Raw genomic sequence first — 15367 nt, forward strand, 5'->3', positions numbered from 1 at the left:
CGAGAGCGCGAGTGTCATCTCACACACACACACACACACACACACACACACTCTCTCTCTCTCTCTCTGACTCACCTGTGTATGATGTGTTGGTTCTGCAGGTAGTCGAGCGCGAGTGTCATCTCACTCACACACACACACACACACACACACACACTCTCTCTCTCTCTCTCTGACTCACCTGTGTATGATGTGTTGGTTCTGCAGGTAGTCGAGCGCGAGTGTCATCTCACACACACACACACACACACACACACACACACACACACTCTCTCTCTCTCTGACTCACCTGTGTATGATGTGTTGGTTCTGCAGGTAGTCGAGAGCGCGAGTGTCATCTCACACACACACACACACACACACACACACACTCTCTCTCTCTCTCTCTGACTCACCTGTGTATGATGTGTTGGTTCTGCAGGTAGTCGAGCGCGAGTGTCATCTCACTCACACACACACACACACACACACACACACTCTCTCTCTCTCTCTCTCTGACTCACCTGTGTATGATGTGTTGGTTCTGCAGGTAGTCGAGCGCGAGTGTCATCTCACACACACACACACACACACACACACACACACACACACACACACACACACACACACACTCTCTCTCTCTCTGACTCACCTGTGTATGATGTGTTGGTTCTGCAGGTAGTCGAGAGCGCGAGTGTCATCTCACACACACACACACACACACACACACACACTCTCTCTCTCTCTCTCTGACTCACCTGTGTATGATGTGTTGGTTCTGCAGGTAGTCGAGCGCGAGTGTCATCTCACACAGGTAGAGCTTCACCGCGTCCTCGGTGAACGGCACGTTCTGCTGGAGATGATACCGCAGGTCTCCGCCCAACAGCAGGTCCACCACCATGAACATGTCCTCCTCGTCCTGGAACGAGTACCTGAGCGCAGGGTCAGGGGTCAGAGGTCAGACAGCGGGAAGTGACATCACACAGCTCACTGAACATGCAAACCGCTCTCCTGATCATCTGGAGTCACTGATGAGATCTACAGGTGTGTGTGTGCGTGTGTGCGTGCGTGCGAGCGTGCGTGTGTGTGTGAGACATCATCCCCATCAGAAGCTCTTTTATTGTCTTTCACAGAAATCTGATTGAGGTTTATTAATTTAAGTCGAGAAGGAGATTATCTGATTTGGACATTTTAATTAAAATGCCGGCACAGTTTAGATCACCTGTCAATCATCCCTCGGCAGATGTTAATCTGAGAGCGTCACACACACACACACACACACACACACTCACACACACACACTAATCATCTACTGCTCAACACGCAGGAAACTGATAAACTGCCGTTTCTCTTCATCTGGCTCTGAAATCTAAAGATATTATAGTTATTATATTCAACTAGTAACAATGAAAACACGCTATAAACGTCACAAACTGACATGTATAGACAGACATACTGATAAAAAACTAATAAAAATGACAAAAATCCAAACTAAAATTAAAAAATTTATAATGAATATATATACATACTTTATTCAGAAATGAAATAAAATATAAAGTGTAATTGTGTGTGTTTGTTTGTTTGTGTGTGTGTGTGTGTGTGAGAGTGTCTGTGTGAGTGCGAGTGTATGTGAGTGTGTGACTGTGTGTGTGTGTAAGTGTCTGTGTGTGTGCGTGAATGTGAGTGTGTGTGTGTGTGAAGGACTCTCCAATCACAGCACTTCAGAGCTCATTTCCTCTCTCTAAGAGGCCGCAGGTCTGAGAGAATCATCACATCTATTATGATCTCAGTCGCTCACACTCTCATTCACTGCTAACAGACACACACACACACACACACACACACACATCTGCAGACAGAGGATCATATCAGAGATCAGAGGTGAAGAGAGACAGTCTGAGACTCACAGCTGAACTATGAAGATACAGTTTCAACACACCTCAACACAACCTTTTCACCGGATATACGTATATGACCAATGAGTGCAACATTACACACATCGTTTGTTTGGTTCATCAAGTGCATCACCTGAGAACTTAAAACCGGTCGTCGCCATTTTGTTAGGATAAACATTTCTCCCGGATAAACGAAAATGTGCGGTGAGGCGGATTATCTGAGGTGACGTGACGCTAACGCTAGCAGACAAACGGCTAGTTGTGACATCAGCAGCAATACACCTGTCACTCAAGTGGCCACGCCCTTAATTGTGCAGAACTTTAAGGCTTAATATAATTTAAACGGATGAGTTATAAAACAATTCACCTCCCTCACAGTCGTCATGAAGGACAACATTAGCTATATAGACCAAAACCACTTTTTGCACCAGACTGTAAACATGTTTTTTCTGCTGTAAAGTTGGGCGTTTTAACATGGGGGATTATGGGATAGACTCTCTTTTGGAGCCTGTCTCTAGTGGCCAGTGGATGAACTGCAGTTTAAGGTTGCCGCTTGGTCATAACACTGAGAAAACGATCACTTTAGAGTTATTAGACACACATTTTAATGGTCAGTCCTCTTCTAAAGCCTCTACAGATCTTGCGTTCGGACGCAGGGTGACAATAGTTGAGAAGTGTGTTAAAGCTGGAGTGTGTTGTTGTAGAACAGCCGTCCTGGAGCCGGAGCTCAGAGGGAGCAGGAACGAGTCCGAGAGGATGAAATAATCAGGCCATGATGACAAATGAGTCGAGGGATGCAGAGAGAGAGGAGTGTGTGAGGAGAGGACAACTTTTCGGCAAAATTCGCAGTGTCCCAGATAAAACTGGAGCTCGTCTCGGCTTCACGAGCAACTGGTGACACACACACACACACACACACACACACACTCACGACACCATCGACCACAACATTCTTTTAAATAGACTCGAAAATGATGTTGGCATTAGTGGAATTGCATTAGCATGGTTTAAATCATACTTATCTGACCGTTATCAGTTTGTAGCAGTAAATGAAGAGATGTCTCATCGATCACAAGTTCAGTATGGCGTACCACAAGGCTCAGTACTAGGACCGCTGCTGTTCACTCTGTACATGCTACCCTCACACACACACACACACACACACACACACACACACACACACACACACACACACACACACACACACACACTCTGTACATGCTACCCTTGGGAGATATCATTAGGAAGCATGGCATTAGTTTTCACTGTTATGCTGATGATACTCGGCTCTATATTTCTTCACACTGTGATGAAAACTACCAATTCACTAAATTAACGAATGCACAGCTGATACAAAAAACTGGATGACTAGTAATTTCCTACTACTAAATTCTGAAAAAACAGAGATTCTAATTATTGGACAAAAAAACTTCCTCACGTAATACTGTCTAACACTTGATGACTGCTCTGTCAAGTCTTCGTCGTCGGTTAGGAACCTGGGTGTGTGTGTGTGTGTGTGTGTGTGTGTGCTCTTTGATACCAATCTTTCATTTGAAAGTCACGTGTCTAGTATCTGTAAAACCGCATTCTTCCATCTTAAAAATATATCTAAATTACGCCATATGCTCTCATTGACAAATGCAGAACAATTAGTCCATGCGTTCGTGACCTCAAGGCTAGATTACTGTAATGCTCTACTGGGTGGTTGCCCTGCACGCTTAATAAACAAACTACAGCTGCACTAAATGGTTTATCTCCGCAGTGCTTGAGCGAGCTCTTAACACATTATAGTCCTTCACGTCTATTGCGATCTCAACATTGAAACAGTCTTCCTAACATTGTTTGAGAAGCAGACACACTCTGTCTAAAAACAAATCTCTTTAATGTGCCATACACATAGAACATTATACATTTCTATTATTCAAATCAGTTAAATGATTATTAGGCATCATAGATTAGGTCAGCCGGAACTGGGAACACTTCCTATAACACCTGATGTACTCGTTACATCATAAGAATGGCATCTACGCTAATGTTAGTCTTTCTGTTTAATCCGAGGTTTACTGAAGTCAGCCGGATCCACATCAGTGATCTTTGTATAATGCAACAAAGTTTGTTTCTAGAAAAAAGTGTCAGTCCAGCTGAAGTAAGTTCAGTGATGTTTCATTTTGTTGTAAAAAAGTTATTAATTTAGTTCATGTATATATATATATCCGCTGTGGAGAAAACCGTGATGTCATCATCCAGCTCAGTTCAGTTCTCATATAATGATGTCAATGCAGCAGATCAGTAATATTGTAGAATTTTAAATGAAATGTCCCTAACACACTCTCTCAAACACACACACACACACTCTATCACACACACGCTTCATTCCTCTGTGGATTCCTCCTGAATGTGTCACGCACCAACGCCTCTCGGCTGGCCTTATTTCTCAAGGTGCTTAATGAGGAACGTCCCGAATGAACTTCACAAGTTTCTGGTCTGGGAACAGAGGAAAGTTCCAGCGGAGGAGAGACAGAGACGCTCGACAGGATGAGTGTTCGGTTTCTTCTTTTACAGACGAAAGTAATTCATGCAGGTTGGAATGACAAATGGGTAAATGAGTAAATGATGACAGAATGATCTATTTTGAATGAACTGTCCCTTTAAGTAGCAGATTGTACTGTGTTTTTACTGTGCTAAAACACTCAGTCTCTCAATCTTACAAATATAGGTAAAATGTAATAACTTAAATGTTTCTCCTTCAAAGCTCAGACGTTTCAGTGGAGTATCAACTGCATCTCAGACATTTGACCGAAATTCTCTGAGGAGAAATAAAGATGAATCAAATACAGATGCTGGTGGAAGACAGGCATCCATCCATCATCCATCCATCCATCATCCATCCATCCATCGTTCATCCATCATCCATCCATCCATCCATCATCCATCCATCCATCCATCGTTCATCCATCATCCATCCATCCATCCATCATCCATCATCCATCCATCATCCATCCATCCATCCATCCATCCATCCATCCATCCGTTCATCCATCATCCATCCATCCATCATCCATCCATCGTTCATCCATCCATCCATCCATCATCCATCCATCGTTCATCCATCATCCATCCATCCATCCATCCATCCATCCATCGTTCATCCATCATCCATCCATCCATCATCCATCCATCGTTCATCCATCATCCATCCATCGTTCATCCATCGTTCATCCATCATCCATCCATCCATCCATCCATCCATCCATCCATCGTTCATCCATCCATCCATCGTTCATCCATCATCCATCCATCGTTCATCCATCATCCATCCATCCATCATCCATCCATCCATCCATCATCCATCCATCCTCCATTCATCCATCCATCCATCCATCCATCCATCCATCGTTCATCCATCATCCATCCATCCATCCATCATCCATCCATCCATCCATCCATCCATCATCCATCCATCCATCCATCATCCATCCATCCATCCATCATCCATCCATCCATCCATCCATCATCCATCCATCCATCCATCCATCCATCCATTCATCCATCCATCCATCATCCATCCATCCATCCATCCTCCATCCATCATTCATCCATCCTCCATCCGGCCACCTGACCAGACAATGTTTTATGAAATTCTGGAAGAAGTCTGCTCAAAGTGTATGGACTTTGTCAAATCGGTAGGTATCATTATAGAAGATTTTAATACTGATCCTCGAAAGATGGACCTTTTTCATTAATAAGGCATTAATGAATTTTTGTTGCTCATTTAGTTTACATAAGCTGATCAAAGAACCAATGCGTGTCTGTTCTTCCACTTGTTCTAGTGTCAGAAAAGTCTAGGATAGCAGAAAGTGGGGTAATTAATTATGGATTGAGTGATCATTCAGTTTTCTGTACTCGAAAGATAAAGCAGTGCTCAATTGTCATAGCTCTGTAAGAGTCAGGTCGCTGAAAAGGTATAGCAATTTAGAATTTAATAAACTGTTCTGCTGTGTTGCAATGTAATGATGCTGATAAAGCATGGTGCTCTTTTAAATGTATGTTTTTAGAAGTTGTAGACTAATTAGCCCCATTTAAAGTAGTAAGAGTTAAACAGAGGACAAAACCCTGGATAAATGGTGATGTTCTCGAGGCAATTAGGATGAGAAATAAGAAGTATGACACATTCAAGAGAAACAAGGACGATCAGAATTGGGCAGAGAACAAAAAGGTGAGAAATGAAGTGAGCAGATTAGTGGTCAATGCTAAAAAGGCCTATTTTAATGAGAAAATTGTGGAATTTAGAAATGATTCGAGTCAGTTATAGAAGTCCCTCAAGCAGCTTGAATACAGTAACAGGCTGAAAACAAAAACTAGTAACAACTCTTGATTTGGGGAATAATGTAGAAAAGGTGACAGTGATAGTTTTAACAACTACTTATCATCAGTGGCTAGTAAACTGGTGGAATAAAGACCTGTCCAGTCCGGGCCGTACGGTGAAGGTCACATCTTTGACTTTTATTCTCAGCAAGAGGTCAAAGCAGAAGACTTCTCTTTGAAAAGGTGTCAGTCCTCAGTCGTACTCGAGAAGCTTATAAACCTAAATAGTTCCAGAGCCTCTGGCTTTGACAATCTTCCATCTAGATTCTGAAGAGATGCTGCTGAGGTTATCACCCATCACCCATATCATAAACATGTCTACTGAGAAAGGAAATTTCCCCAATGATTTCAAGCTTGCCAGAGATTTCCACTTTACAAGAAAGGGAGAAAATTAGACCATGGAAACTATAGACCTGTTTCTATTCTGTGTAGTCTGTCAAATATATAATTGAAAAGATTATTTTGAACAGACTGACAAATATTTAGCATCACACAATCTATGAGTTCCAGTCTGGCTTTCGTAAATCACATTCCCTGACACCAGTTTATTGCATCTAACACATTAGGAAGATAAAGGTCATTGTTGTGGTATGGTCATGTCAGGCCTACAGAAGGTATGGTATGGTATTCTGGTACGCAAATTAAAAGCCATTGGTTTTAATGACTGAGCAGTCAGATGGGTGATATCTGAAGGATAGGAAGCAGGAGGTGGACACTGGAGGAACAGTGTACAGAATGTGGGGTTCCTCAAGGGACGCTCTTGGGTCCACTTTTTTTCCTTCTATATATAAATGACCTTAAGTCTGTATGTTCATGTGAACCTTTTTATATGCAGATGATTCTATGTTATTGCTTTCACATAAAGATGAGAACATAGCTGAAAGAACTCTCAGGTGGATGTCAGACAACAGGCTATCGCTTCACTTCGGGAAAACGGAAGCCATACTGTTTGGGTCAAAAATAAAACTGAGAAGATCCCCTGGTTTTAAGGCTTTAGTTGGAGATAATGAGATTAGTGAAAAATTACCTATATATATATATATATAGCACCTTTTTTATTTTATACTTTTTTATAGTTTTTTGTTATTGTAATATTTGATTGTATTTTCCCCTGTAATTCCTTGTTTCTGTGTATAATGCTTTGGAAATATTGAATGTAAACACAATCCTTAAGATTGAAATTCCAATATGAGCCGCACAGCTGGTTTGAGGATCGGATGAGAAATGTGTGTGTTCTTCTGCTCTGATCGTGATCAAGGGACAGCAACGACTGAGACATCAGCGAGATGTGTGTGTCAGTGAGACGAGTGTTTGTGCTTTACGGACGGTGTTGTGTGTGTGTGTGTGTGTGTGTGACGGAGCTGTTTTCTGCCGTGACTCAGAGCTGGTAAACGGATACAGTAATTACAATTTTCTGCATACTTGACATTTTAAAGGCTTAAAAGAGTGGAGGAGGAAGCCCTCTTTATTCCCGACAGCAGAAGATCCTTTGACTCACAGAGACGAGGCTGTTCAAAGCTCAGTGTGTGTGTGTGTGTGTGTGTGTGTGTGTGTGTGTGTGAGATGCATGAAAGAGAAAATCCTGTCTGCTTCAACTAAATAATTATATATAGACACTGTGTTCAGATGGAGTCGTCAATGTCGAACCGTCCTTCCCTTCTTCACATGACTTACAGAAGCATTGCTGTCCTTCAAAAGAACACACACACTCTCACACACACACACTCTCACACACTCACAATAGCATCGCTGTCCTTCAAAGAACACAAACTCTGACACACTTACTTACACACACACACACATTTTCCCTCACACAAAGAACTCTCACACACACATTTAACTAGCCATCTAAAGGAGGACAGAACATTTATTGTTCTTATATAAAGCTTATTTTTTATATATATTCTAAAGAAAATGTGTGCAAAACTGCCATAATGCAGAAACGCTGCAGGACAAACTCAACTTTAGTGCTTCAACACTGCTAGACGTTTATAATACCGGCACTAGTGTAGTGATGACTGACTTAGTAAACACTACAGGTTATTACAGACTAACTAGTGTAAATCCAGCTTTTAATGTTGTTTATGTGTCTATGTGGTGTTTTTAATATGCTTTAAGACAAACCATGTGTAAATTCATAAGTCGACAGCATTGCTGAGTATTTCCTCCTTAAACCTGCAGTGAACCAAAGACAGTCTCAAAAACACGCTTTGAAATCGCTGGTGTTTCTGACGTCACAAACTACCTTGTAACCAATCAGATCAACGTGTGATCGTCAACCAGTGGATCTCTGAGCTGAGTGAGTGAGTGGAGGCGGGGCTCATTTGCATACTAAATGAGGCAAGGGTGTCGAGTTACATTCAAGCTATTTTAAAGGAATTTTTTTTTTAAATATGTAATTTTGGTGATCAAAGATGAGTTTTAATGAATGAAATTATTGACTACAGGGGGACTTTAAGATAAAGTCTAAGAATGCAATTCTTAAGATGTCACAGAATCTCTTATCTCTTATTTCTAACTTTCTCTCTCTCCCTCTCTCTCTACTCTCTCTCTGGAGCAGATGCTTTCGCTTGACCTGCCGTCTGAGTTCCTCTCTGATGAAGTTTCTCTGATGAAGTTTCTCCACACGTTCTGGTTTTTGACACTCGCATCTGCCGGGATCCAGACCGCTGATGTTTCCACACATATGGATGAACAATAAATGACAGGTATTATTTATAAACGGCTGACGACTCCATCATGAGCGGAGAGAGGAGGCAGAAGAGCCATTGTCTAACAGATGGAAACGTGAAGCGCTGTCATGATGAAGCGTGGGAGAGAGCCAGTGCTGTAATACACACGAGACAGAGACACACTGTGTGTGTAGTTCACATGTGTTGAGTCTTTCCTTCTCCGTGTTTGTCGTTCCGTAAGGCTTTTCTTTAGACTGCCGATCAGGAGTCATTCAAAGAGGTTTGTCTCCTCCAGGTATGTTCCTAGTTGTAGTTTCCTAGTCAGAAATTGGACATGAATGCCTTCTCAAATCGTACTTATCAGAGTTTCCATTTATGCAGATGCTTTTATCCAAAGCAACTAACACTGCATTCAAGGCTTGCACTTCATCAGTTCACACATTGCCTGGGAATCAAACCCGTGACCTCGGCGTTGCGAGCGCCATGATCTACAATTACTGACAGAAACTGATCACAAAGTCACTCGTTTTACACTATCCTTTCTGTACAATGTCCACAAACAGAAAGTGTTGTTACACTGAGTTCATACCGAGGCTAGTTTCACTAGATAACGTCTAAGAATGTTCCTAAGTGCAATTCCTAAAAACTTCTCTAATATAATACAATATAATTAATCTAATACAATACAATATATAATAAAATACAATCAAATTTTGAGTTTATAACTTGCAATTCTGACTTTTTTTCTCACAATTCGGACTTTAGATATAAACTCACAATGGCGAAAAGAAAAAAAAAAGTGCAAATTGTGAGATAAAAACGCGCAATTACGTTCTTTTTTTTTATTGCGTGGTGAAAACAAGCTTCCATATCAGTCAGACAGCGCTGAGATGTGAACATGTAGACGGAGGTGACTGAGACGAGAGATGAAGTTTAATCGATAAAAATCAGATCATACTCCGCATCTTCATATTTTCCCCATGAACACTCACCGGTAATACATAAAGATGAGGCCTGTACTACTGACAGCACATTAACACACACATTATCATTAAATAAAGCATGAAACACACACACACACACACACACACACACACTGGATTAGATTAGGTACAGAGTCACAGAAGGACAGGAAGTGATGAAGCGTTTCTATGGAAACAGCCTTAAAGACGACCTGACCGTGTAAAGAGGAAGACGATAATGATGATGCTCTTCTTCAGTTACACAACTACACACTCGCACAAATCTCCGATCCTGTGACGTCGAACAGTCAGGTGTGTTGGATTACGCGGATGATCTTATTTCAGGTTGAACTGCCACATTAAACAGATTAAGAGGATTTATGCAGCATATTTCATTCATTTCTTTCCCTGAGGTCACAAATATAATCAGGAAAGATGTCTATTTGCTGGAGTTCGGCAGTAATCGCATCTATCCTACTTCAGCTGCACACATATATTAAGAAAAACTAAGATTTAAGGCAAGACACTGCAGACAAACCCTGTTTTTTTAAGACTAGTGGAAATAAAACATCCAAAATACACATTTAAGTGCTTAATTTATTGAACTTGTAATCAATCAACAAGGGAAATATGGTGATGTTTATTATAGTGCTGGGCAACAATTAATCGCTTAATCAATTTAAGTTTATGTAATATATGTGTGTGTACTGTATATACTTATTTTGTATATATAAATACACACATATGCATTTAAGAATATATTAAGAAATATATTTTATAGATTTTTTATTATATAATTAAGAAATATTTGCATGTATATACTGTATATATATTTATACATAATTTATATTATATATAAATAAAACACATTTTTCTTAAATATTTACATGCATGTGTGTGTATTTATATAAAATAATTATACACAGCACACACACAGTGAGGAAAATAAGTATTTGAACACCCTGCTATTTTGCAAGTTCTCCCACTTGGAAATCATGGAGGGGTCTGAAATTGTCATCGTAGGTGCATGTCCACTGTGAGAGACATAATCTAAAAAAAAATATCCAGAAATCACAATATATGATTTTTTAACTATTTATTTGTATGATACAGCTGCAAATAAGTATTTGAACACCTGTCTATCAGCTAGAATTCTGACCCTCAAAGACCTGTTAGTCTGCCTTTAAAATGTCCACCTCCACTCCATTTATTATCCTAAATTAGATGCACCTGTTTGAGGTCGTTAGCTGCATAAAGACACCTGTCCACCCCATACAATCAGTAAGAATCCAACTACTAACATGGCCAAGACCAAAGAGCTGTCCAAAGACACTAGAGACAAAATTGTACACCTCCACAAGGCTGGAAAGGGCTACGGGGAAATTGTCAAGCAGCTTGGTGAAAAAACGTCCACTGTTGGAGCAATCATTAGAAAATGGAAGAAGCTAAACATGACTGTCAATCTCCCTCGGACTGGGGCTCCATGCAAGATCTCACCTCGTGGGGTCTCAATGATCCTAAGAAAGGTGAGAAATCAGCCCAGAACTACACGGGAGGAGCTGGTCAATGACCTGAAAAGAGCTGGGACCACCGTTTCCAAGGTTACTGTTGGTAATACACTAAGACGTCATGGTTTGAAATCATGCATGGCACGGAAGGTTCCCCTGCTTAAACCAGCACATGTCAAGGCCCGTCTTAAGTTTGCCAATGACCATTTGGATGATCCAGAGGAGTCATGGGAGAAAGTCATGTGGTCAGATGAGACCAAAATAGAACTTTTTGGTCATAATTCCACTAAACGTGTTTGGAGGAAGAAGAATGATGAGTACCATCCCAAGAACACCATCCCTACTGTGAAGCATGGGGGTGGTAGCATCATGCTTTGGGGGTGTTTTTCTGCACATGGGACAGGGCGACTGCACTGTATTAAGGAGAGGATGACCGGGGCCATGTATTGCGAGATTTTGGGGAACAACCTCCTTCCCTCAGTTAGAGCATTGAAGATGGGTCGAGGCTGGGTCTTCCAACATGACAATGACCCGAAGCACACAGCCAGGATAACCAAGGAGTGGCTCTGTAAGAAGCATATCAAGGTTCTGGCGTGGCCTAGCCAGTCTCCAGACCTAAACCCAATAGAGAATCTTTGGAGGGAGCTCAAACTCCGTGTTTCTCAGCGACAGCCCAGAAACCTGACTGATCTAGAGAAGATCTGTGTGGAGGAGTGGCCAAAATCCCTCCTGCAGTGTGTGCAAACCTGGTGAAAAACTACAGGAAACGTTTGACCTCTGTAATTGCAAACAAAGGCTACTGTACCAAATATTAACATTGATTTTCTCAGGTGTTCAAATACTTATTTGCAGCTGTATCATACAAATAAATAGGTAAAAAATCATACATTGTGATTTCTGGATTTTTTTTTTTTTGATTATGTCTCTCACAGTGGACATGCACCTACGATGACAATTTCAGACCCCTCCATGATTTCTAAGTGGGAGAACTTGCAAAATAGCAGGGTGTTCAAATACTTATTTTCCTCACTGTATATAACGTAAACACAAACGTTTTATTTTTGATGTGATTGATCGTTGCTCAGCACTAGTTTATTAGTTAAATTATTTTTTTTACCCTGTTCACCTGCGGTGTCTTGCGTTAAATCACGATAAGTGAGTCTGGTCCTCATGCACATGCCGAACACATGAGGGAATCAGAGGAATGGGAGGAATCAGAGGAATCAGAGGATAGTCACCAGAGGTTCACTAAAAACACATGTTCAATCTCCTGCAGGATCTCCAGCTCTCTGAAGACGTTCCGGACCTCGTCGCGCTCGATGCACTGCTGCTTGTTCATGTACTTCATGGCGTACATCTTCTCTGTGTCCCGCTTCTGCACGATGCATACCTGCACACACACACACACACACACACAATGAGAGAGTTACCGAGACACAACGGCTCAGGCCGCGTTAATGACATCAACATACATCATTATAGACTCGCGTCTGATATTAATAACCTGTTCGCTTCAACCGGCACAAAATGCCACGAGTCAGAGATCCTTCACGAACACAGAATCTGCATTAAAAGCTCATTAAAGGATAATCAAGAGTGTGTGTGATGTGAGACAGGGATAAAGGTCAAAACACAGTACGGACTGGAGCAGCACATAATGAAAATCTGATATCACTGCATATTTCACTATAGAGTTCATTTTACTGGAAATTCTGAGACATACTTATTTATATATTAAATAATATGTAATAAATAAAAAATATACTTTTCTCAAAATTTGTTCTGAGCTCATATGAGTAGATATCAAATGAATGAATCAGTCTCAATCAGGGCAAACAGCAACTGAGTCATTGAATCATTCATTTAAAGAGCCGATCGGTCTGTACAGCATCTGTATTCATTGAGGAACAAAACAAACGAGTCAGTGAATCATTCATTCAACAGATTTGTTTCAAAAACATGGACTCATTCAGGGGGAAAAACCAAGTGAGTCAGAATCACACACTCAACCGATTCGTTCAGAAGATTCATTCACTAACAAAACAAATGAGTCAGTGAATCATGGAGACTGATTTGATACAATCAGTCATTGGATTGATTGAATAACTCTTTATTTTGCTAAGTTTATTCTTCAGTTGTCCTCATTCAGGTAAACTGAAACAGGCCACAGCGCCACTTCTAGAAACTGCTCTGATTCTGTCAAACGGATCCGGTGAGAGTCCAGAGGCGACAATCCAGTCATTTCGCTGTCCGATTGAAACAAGCAAACAAAATAATCCAGTTGAAATGGCCTTTAGAGTGTCTCATCGAAATGTTGTTTTCCTGAAGTGTAGAAAAGCCTTTGAGCTCTTATAGTGTTTCGCCCCACAGATCCGGATGGAAACGTTCCTTAATTACATCCACTTTGACCCAGCGGTTCACGGAAGACTGAAACCTCCAATCCAAACCTGCCCGCGGCCCCGATCACTCAGATAACCAGAGCAAATATCAGTGAGGAGAGCAGACGGATACCAGCGTCCCCAACTCAGATCTAATCACCCGCTCCAAAACAACACAAACCCAACAGAAAACCGTGAGATGCTTCTAAAGTGCAAAAAATGATGCTTTTCCACAGTGTTTCTCGTTCTCCAGCTCAAATATCTAAACATTCTTAAATCAAGATACATTCACTGGAGAAGAAGCAGAACGACTGAAGATATGAAGTCTTGTTTAATGAAACATTTTTCAAAATGAAGTGAGTTTAGTCTTAATACAAGAACAAATATCTATGGCAAGCCGTTTTAACTTTTATTAATTTCCAGGATATGAATTCTTGATATCAACAATTCATTTTTCACTTGTTCAAATTATAGTTATTGATATCAGGAATTAGATTTTTGCTAATAACAATGGGAATTTTTGATATCAGAAATTACATTTCCATTAGTAACAATGCTAATTCTTGATCAACAATTACATTTTTACTAATTAAAATGCTCATTTTATATCAAGAATTGAATTTCAACTAGTAAAAACTATAATTCTTGTTATCTGTAATTGTATTTTCACTAGTGAAATGTCACCATAGGCTGCCATTCAAATTCAATTGTTGATATCAAGAATTGATTTCTTACTAGTTGAAATTCTGAATACACATATCAGCTTTGTACTTCTTACTAGTAGATATATCATTTTTTATATCAATAATTGCATTGTTACTAGTAAAAATGTGAATTCCTGATATCAAGAATTACGTGGTTACTAGAAAAAATGTCTATTCTAGATATCAACAATTGAATTGCTACTAGTAAAAATTTACATTTTTTATATCTGAAAATGTATTTCTGATATCAATATAATTTCAGATATCTAAAATGGCTTTCTTACTAGTAACTAGTGACAATGGAATTATTGATATCAAAAATTAACATTGTTACTATAGTAGCAATTCAATTGTTGATATCAAGAATAGACATTTCAACTACTGACAATTGAATTCTTGATATCAAAAATAAAGGTTTTTACTAGTAAGAATTGTATTTCTGATATGTGTATTCGGAATTTCAAATAGTAAGAAATCAATTATTGATATCAACAATTGAATTTGAATGGCAGCCTATGGTGACATTTCACTAGTGAAAATACAATTACAGATATCAAGAATTATAGTTTTTACTAGTTGAAATTCAATTCTTGATATCTAGAATGAGCATTTTAATAAGTAAAAATGTAATTGTTGATCAAGAATTAGCATTGTTACTAATGGAAATGTAATTTCTGATATAAAAAATTCCCATTGTTATTAGCATAAATCTAATTCCTGATATCAATAACTATAATTTGAACAAGTGAAAATTGAATTGTTGATATCAAGAATTCATATCCTGGAAATTAATAAAAGTTAAAACGGCTTGCCATAAATATCTGCCAATGGAGTCAGAAAAATAAACCTAATTCAAAGGGAAATATTTGTTCTTTCTAAGACTAAACTCACTTAATTTTTACAC

The 15367-nt window shown here is 39.8% G+C and overlaps 1 protein-coding gene across 2 annotated transcripts in view; it reads right to left on the bottom strand.

The window, feature by feature from the left end:
• stk32c (serine/threonine kinase 32C) overlaps window positions 1-15367 on the bottom strand; it is a 70633-nt gene that overhangs the window by 11220 nt on the left and 44046 nt on the right. For both annotated transcript variants that reach the window (XM_084093950.1, XM_084093949.1), the window contains exons 3-4: window positions 12620-12771; window positions 738-911 (exon numbers count right to left, since the gene is read on the bottom strand). In XM_084093950.1, the coding sequence (XP_083950076.1) occupies window positions 738-911; window positions 12620-12771 (326 nt within the window). The remainder of the gene's footprint in view (window positions 1-737; window positions 912-12619; window positions 12772-15367) is intronic.

Source organism: Abramis brama, assembly GCF_963993115.1.
Source record: "Abramis brama genome assembly, chromosome: 19".
NCBI classification, from domain to species: Eukaryota; Metazoa; Chordata; class Actinopteri; order Cypriniformes; family Leuciscidae; genus Abramis; species Abramis brama.